The sequence below is a fragment of the Dasypus novemcinctus genome, chromosome 2 (assembly GCF_030445035.2).
Source record: "Dasypus novemcinctus isolate mDasNov1 chromosome 2, mDasNov1.1.hap2, whole genome shotgun sequence".
Lineage (NCBI taxonomy): Eukaryota > Metazoa > Chordata > Mammalia > Cingulata > Dasypodidae > Dasypus > Dasypus novemcinctus.
In genome coordinates, this window is record NC_080674.1 from 98731513 (window position 1) to 98738757 (window position 7245).

Below are 7245 nucleotides of genomic sequence, written 5' to 3' on the forward strand. Positions count from 1 at the left end.
CAAATCACCTTAAATTTCTACTCAGTGTCTCCCCAGTGTTGACAGGATAAAATCCAAACTCCTTAGTAAGGTAATCAACCTATTCCAAGCCGCCTTTCCTCTCTTAAATCCAACTATATTTTCCTCTTGCACTCCAGATTAAGCAGAACAGGGTCCCTGACAAATCTATGAGCCTGCTCTAATTTTTCTAATATTGCCCTTTCCTTTCTCATGCCAGAGATGTGGTCCCCCAACAGCAACCTCCATCTGCTAAAATCCTTTGAAAGTCAAAGATCTTTTTTTAGACCACCAACAGATAGGATCCCAAATAAGAAAAGAAACTCACACCCTTCTTCTGAAAAGATAGTTACTGTGAAACTAGTAGCCAATTGCCCTGACTCCAGAGTTCAATTCAAGGTGCTTATGTGATTCATGAATCTTTAAGGAGTTTATAGCCTAATTAATAAGATACTGATTCTCTTTTCCTATACTCTATATTAAACTGCCAGCCACAGAAATGCTAGGTTTGCTTTTGTTGGCAAATTATTATTGAATGTCCTTAAACCAGTTCTTCCTGAAGACTAATATGGTTCACAAGAGTCCTAATGCCGTAACAGAGAAGGAAGGAAGGGAGGGAGGGAAAGAGGGAGGGTGGGAGAGGGAGAGGGCAGGAAGAAAGAAGGAAAGAAGAAAAAGCATTTCTTCCCGGTTAATCTCACCTGAATTAAGCCACCTTTTTCAGCTTCAATTTGGCTGTGGAAACAGTCATTATTTATCATTTTCTACTCAAGACCTGCTTTTCTAGATTTATGCATAAGAGTTGGGAAATGCTTATGAAGCTGAGTTATGCAGAATAGTCAAATGTGGGGTTATATAAAGGATGTTTTCTGAAACCCACATGGGCAATATTTCTTTATTCTAAACCTTAGCTCATCTTAAATGCAGAAATGCTCATATCACATTTTAGGGACATCTTCTCAGTCAAAATACATTTGGCCAAAACTGGCAAAGAAGTGAGCTGGAATCCAGTGCCAGGCTCGAGAACCTCTATGTGGTAGAGAAAAGGATCAACACAAACTGTTAAAAATGAACCGATTTTGGTTTGGCTGAAATTCTTATTTTCCTCCCTCTACTGGCTTTATCACAAATTACCTAATAAACGCTATGAGCACAGCTTCCTCAATTTTTTTACAAGTATAAATGGAGCAAATAGAAATGCTGGATCTGGTGATTGTTCTCGGTAAGCTTTCCTGTAAATCATTCCAAGAATTCTACGTCCCTTTCCTTTTAAATTCTTTTCTTGAATATGCTCCAATCCTTCACATATGTTCTTTCTTTCTCCTCCCAGTTCTGGTGCCAATCTTCCCTGTTTATCTTTTTAGGCAATCTGGCTACTGCTTTTCACTGGGAGGTTCATCTTCCTTTGTGCTAAACAACTAATATTTGAATAAACTTTTCAAACACTCTGCAACATGGCCCATGAACTTGACTTTACTTGTTATGAAGCATATTAAGATCAGTTCAAACTAAAGAGTATCTAAAAGTCAGTAATATTAACTTATTTAAGTTAAACCTGTCTTAATTTTCAAAGTGCAATAAAGGAATCTGTAAATGCAAAGCCTCACTGGTTTACTTAAAGATATGTTCTGAGTGCCTGCTGAACAGTAGTGGCAGCTCTGTGCTAGGAGGTCTGGATGCTCAAGTGGTGTGCTTAATCTCTACTTATAAATCAGATTACTGAGTATCACACATACACATACACACACATTTGCACAAAACGGTCTGGAAGAATAAGGAAAAAGCAGTACATAAGTCTTTTCTGTTCCTCTTAAAACTACAAAGTATCAAATAACGAAAGGTTCACCTGGTAGGGAGCAAGGCTAAAGTGAGGAATCACCTACCATATGATCTTTGGGTTTAGTGATTAAAAAAGATCAGGTAACATAGTAAAGGGAGCTACCGTAAGGACAGTAACTCAGGTTTAAATAAAATCTTATGCTTTGATTGAAAATAACATTATCTGGGTATACAGAGGCTGAGTTCCTCATGCAAAATTAAATGTAAGTATATTTGTACACATTTTCAAAACAACTATGATTTTCCTAGAAGACACAAGTCAAGGTAGGAAAATTTATTTCAAGTCAATAATTGGAGTCCACAAGAGAATGTGTCCTATTTAAAGGCATCTGCTTTCTGATCTTCAGGGACAGACAAGGAGCAGCACTACCGGAAAATACAACTATTCAAAAGACTTTTATGCAACAGTTGGGTAAACACAATATTATCTGAGCCATCACCTTTGAAACTTTGAGTAAACATTTTTAAAAACTAAATTGACAGGCTCAGCAATGACAGACTCTGAAAACAATATTTCAATAAGATTTCTATTACTACAAATGAATTACCCAAATGTCAAAATAAAGCCAGCAATATTAGTTAAAATATTTTACTTTAGCATTTTGGGTTTTAGATTTAAACATAATTTTAAAATACATTTGGAAGAAATATGTAATTTCAGTAATATATGCTCTTTTAAAATATGTAACCCTTATGTAGAACATTATCCCAGGCACTTATTTATGATGAGTATGAAGATGTAATTTTTGCTTTTGTTTATTTAGTAACCTGTCCCCTCATTTAAATTCTCTACAGTAAAAAAAATAAAAACTAAACAAAACGGTTTGGCAATGTATCTTAGAGTTCTATATTAGATGTCTGAATTTAGTCTGTAAATCATGAAAATAATTTTCCAGTTAATGCTTTTTAAAATATATAATCAATTTGAAACTATTTCCATACTCAAACAGTGGAAAACAACTTCTAGGAGATATTTAGTCCAACTGTAATGCCAACTCCTGGACTCACAATGATACCCCCCCACATACCTCCCATGTATAAAGGGGGGGTTCCATTCTCTGAAAAGAGAAAATTTGAATAGTGAAGGTCAATTAGGTTTGTTTTCTTTTGAAATGGTGAGGAATTATGATTTGAGAAACCAAGAGCTCAAAATTTTCAATGATTCTGTTTTCATGAACTTTAATAATTTAGTTTATTTACTCAGTTATATCTAAGGAACTTCTCTATTCTGCCCAAATCATAGCTTCCTAAAATTCCTAGTTTCATCCCCCTGAAGCTTTAGGCCAAGTGTATTAATTTAGTAATTACAATGGATAAAATAATCTGGATTAAAAAAAAACTTTCTGATGCTTAATTTGGGAAATTAACCTGTTGAAATTTCTGGCTCTCACAAAATCATCAGAAAAGGAGGAATAACAGTCAGGACCTCGTGCAGGCCAAAGCAACTTGGAGGCTGCTTGTCATCAAGCATCAAGCTCCTTTCTATTTGATCACAGGCATGGTGGGGGCAGTTTTATGTGTGAAATTAAAACCAATTTTTCCCCCAGACAGAAAAGACTTGACCACTAGAATCTTATTCCCAATTAGCCAACACATTTCAAAACAGCAGCTACAATTTAGTCACGAGTCCTGCTTCTGACAAGGGCGGCTTATGTAAAAGACTAATTAAGTATCACTCCACTAGAGAATAAAAGCTCAGCCAGATGCCCAACCATCACTGTGCCCATGAGGGAGCCCTGGTCTGGCCTGAGCCAGGAGGAGAGGTACTGAGAACACATTTGTGAGAGACTTAACTCAATACTCTGGAGAATCCTGCAATACCAACAGTGCACAGGCACCCAAAAGGTCCCTCACTTCTATTTCTTCAGTCTCTTTCCACTTTTCATCCCACTCGGGATAACCTCAGACCCTGCTTTCCCAAGCCCCTAAAAAAACTTCCTGGGGCTGAGGTGCCAGTGAGGCCTCAGGGCAGGAGCTGGTTAAGTCAGGAACAAGGCAGTGTCCAGTTGCAAAGGCCAAGTCAGCATATTTTCTCCCCCTCCCTTTGCACACCATGGCTTCTATCACCAGCTTTACAGGAGAAAAGGAATTCTATGACTCACTCAATCTACCTGACCTCACACTCAGGAAGGTGGAGGAACCTGGAAAAAATCTTCTCCCTTTCCCTTCTCTGCTTGGGTACAGATCCATTAATTTGCTTTTACAGAGATGGAAAAAGTCAGTAATGATATTAATAGGGAATAGAAGCAGACAGAACAAATAAAGCTACTGACTTCACTAACAAAGTGGGAAAAAAAGTAAACAAAAATCAGGAAAGGTCAGGAGAGAAAGTGGAGAGTATTTTCTCCTTTCTTCTGGAAAACATTGGTACATAAATGTAAACTTTTGGGGTAAAAGCAATCCAACCTTAATCTTAAGCATGCAAACACTAAGGTGTAGGAGGCAGAAATGAAGTCCACACAAACAGCACACCCATCCTGGGCTCCCAGCAATCATGCAGATCAGTGGGCACTGGGGGCCTCTCTGCCACCTTACTGCTCCCCAGGCACCACCATCCCTCTTCCCTGACTGGTTCTCCTCCCTCCACTCCTTCCTTGCCAGGTGTACAGTCTGTCAATCCCGCAGTAATCAACTGTCCAGTTTGTCTGTTGCTCTCCCAAGGTGTCTGACTGACTTAAAGCTCCCTGACATACCTCTCCCCCACTTCTGTCAGTCTTTCTGCACTCCCTGGCTCCTTCTGACTGTGGGGTGACCTCTTCTACTGGCTTATTCCTCTCCGGGCCTCTGTGTTTTTTCTCTTTCTCTGACCTACCTTCTTCCCACTGTCATTCCTTCCTACACCCTCCCCTTGGAGCAGGCAAGCTTATCTTTCCATCTTGCAGGGCTTAGTTTCTCTCCAGTGTCTGCTTCTGTCCCTCTGCCTGCCTATCTGGCTTCCCCCATTTGGGCCTCCCACATGATGCTGGCACTGGTTTCTTCTGCCAGTGCACCTGTCTAGTGCGACTGGCACATGCAGTTTTGTATTTCTTGGGTGCCCTTGCATCCTTATTGTTAGGTGTACACTGACCTCCTGCCATACATGAGGCTCTTTCTCCCTGCGCATGTATTCCTCCCCTCATCCCCCACACAGAAGTCTGTGTTTCTCACCGTGTTTTTCTGGCCTGTACAACTATGTGTCCACCCAACTCTGTGAATGCCCTACTAAGAGCATGCTCACATCTATGAGTCTCTCCTATTTTATTTACACATACCCTATCATGTGGGCTAGAGTGCTTCCTAAGGTGTGTGCACTTATTTGGGGGTGGGGGAGGAAGTGGGGGGACCGGGAGACTCTCTGAACACATCCAGTTTGCTCTGGTTCCAATGCTCCCAGTGAACTAGAGTTAACACTACTCCCATGACTCCCTCCCTTGGACTCTGTTTTCCCTCTATGCATTTAAAGTGCCTGGCACCAGTGGGAGTGCAACAGATGTTAATTCTTTTCTTCACTTTTATCTGGAGAACTATGAGCCTGTGACCTGGTGTCCCTCTGTGCCAATGCCTGTCCTTCCACAACAGTTGGGAGTGTGATTCCTTGGTATGGACAGGGTTATTTGTAAGGATGCCCTGTGGGTTTTATCTTCCTCTTCCTGTTTCTCTCAGAGTAAAATGTTACCCAGCTACCATATGGTATGTCCCTTCCCTCATGCAATGTGTCCGCTCCTGTCTTCCATATTCACACTACAATACTGCATGTCCATAAATGGCCTACCCGTGCACCCTGGTCCCAGTGTCTATTCTCTGTCTCTGCCACCTTTTTTCCCAACGTGAAAATGCATTCCTGGGTCTGTCCTCCAATTGCGGCGTACTCTCCCTGTACCCGAGGTGTGTGCCTGCCTCTTTGGAACACTGGGTGAGAGACAGTCGGCTAATCTCTGCCTGGCTGCGGTGTAGCCTACCCGGCTCCAAGTCGATGTGTCGGTGAGTCCGCCCATTACGCAGAGCGTATTTCGGGTACAAGGAGCACTAGCGATTTTCTCCCCAGGACGCGAGGTCTTACTCCCGGGTAAGCGCCGGGTGTGTGCGAGTCCTCGGGTCTCTCCTGAGTACGCGGCGTTGTGCGTCCACCCCGAAGGCGGTGCGTCTCCGGGAACTCACAGCGCCTGTGCTCCCTACTCCCTGCCAGTACAAGGTGTGTCGCCTTCCCCCACCCCCCCCGGAATTCCTGTGTCCTCAGGTCCCTGCGAATATAAGGTGTGCCCTCCATCCGCCGAGCGCCCGTGTCCCCATCTTGGCGAGGACATCGTAGGCTACCCCGACACGCAGAACGCGGGGGTCATCCTCTCTGCGGGTCACGGCGACTATATGTAGCCCCAACACGCGGACGGCCTGGGCCCGCGGGTCCTCCTCGGCTCGTTACCGGTCAGCTGCGCGCGCCCCGCTCCCCGCCGTGGGCAGAGCGGTCATATAACTTGTCTCCTCTTCCCGTCTCTCCCTTCTTGGGGCAGAAGAGTCCGGAAACCCGGGGGGCGCCGTCGGAAAGTCCCGCAGCGGCGGCTCAGCCGAGCTAGGGCTCGGGAGTCTTGGCCCCGCCGCCAGGGGCCGCCCGCCCGCCAGCCTCCCAACGCCCCAGCGCCCGGCCAGCCCCGGACCGCGGCGTCAGCGACCCTGCCCGGCCCTGCCCGGCCGGGCCGCCGCGGGCGCTGAGGGCAGCGAGCCACCGCTCCGCTGGCTCCGCGCCAGTGCCCGGGGCAGGGGGAGGCGCGGGCTGGGCAGCGAGGGACGCCCTCAACATCCCCCAGCCCGGCCGGTCGGCGGGCCCGCTCACCTTGTGGCTCTGGTAGGTCTCGAGCGCCCGGATCGCCGTCTCAGTGAGCTTCACATGCAGTACGGTGATGTGGTCCTGCCCCAGCCGCCCGCACGACAGCCCGTAGCGCTGCTCCTCCCGCAGGCCGGCCGCCCCCCCCGCCGCCATCTTAAACTCCCCGGGGTGCCGCCGCCGACGCCGCTCCGGCGCTAGCCTCCACTGCGGCCGCGGCTGCTCGGGCTTCTGCAGCCGCCGCCACCGCTACGGCCATCCCGCTGCTGACGTACTGTCATATACTGCGCGCAGCCAGACCTCGAGCTGCCACCGCTGCCACCCGCCCCACCCTCCGGCCCCGCGCCCCGCCCCGGGCTCGCCTCATTGGCCCCGATGCCCTCAGGACCGCCCTCATTGGCCGTCCTCCACTCTCACGAGGGCGGGGCCCAAAGTCGCTGGAGTTTTGCTCCCGGGACGGGACGTCCGAGAGGTGAGAGGCTGACGTCGAGGTGACGCGCCAACTTAATCACAGCTGACGTCACGTCTGGTCCTCTTGGTTCGCCGGCCGCGATTGGCCAAACTGGCTTGGCGATCCCTTGCTAATTGGGTGTTCAGGTTGTCTGGTCTGG

At 46.8% G+C, this 7245-nt stretch overlaps 1 protein-coding gene across 1 annotated transcript in view; it reads right to left on the reverse strand.

The window, feature by feature from the left end:
* Window positions 1-7055, reverse strand: part of ELL2 (elongation factor for RNA polymerase II 2) — an 84666-nt gene extending 77611 nt beyond the window's left edge. Inside the window, exon 1 of the mRNA XM_058276432.2 lies at window positions 6644-7055. Within this exon, the coding sequence (XP_058132415.1) occupies window positions 6644-6790 (147 nt within the window). The 5' untranslated portion in view covers window positions 6791-7055. The remainder of the gene's footprint in view (window positions 1-6643) is intronic.
* Window positions 7056-7245: the final 190 nt, after the last annotated feature.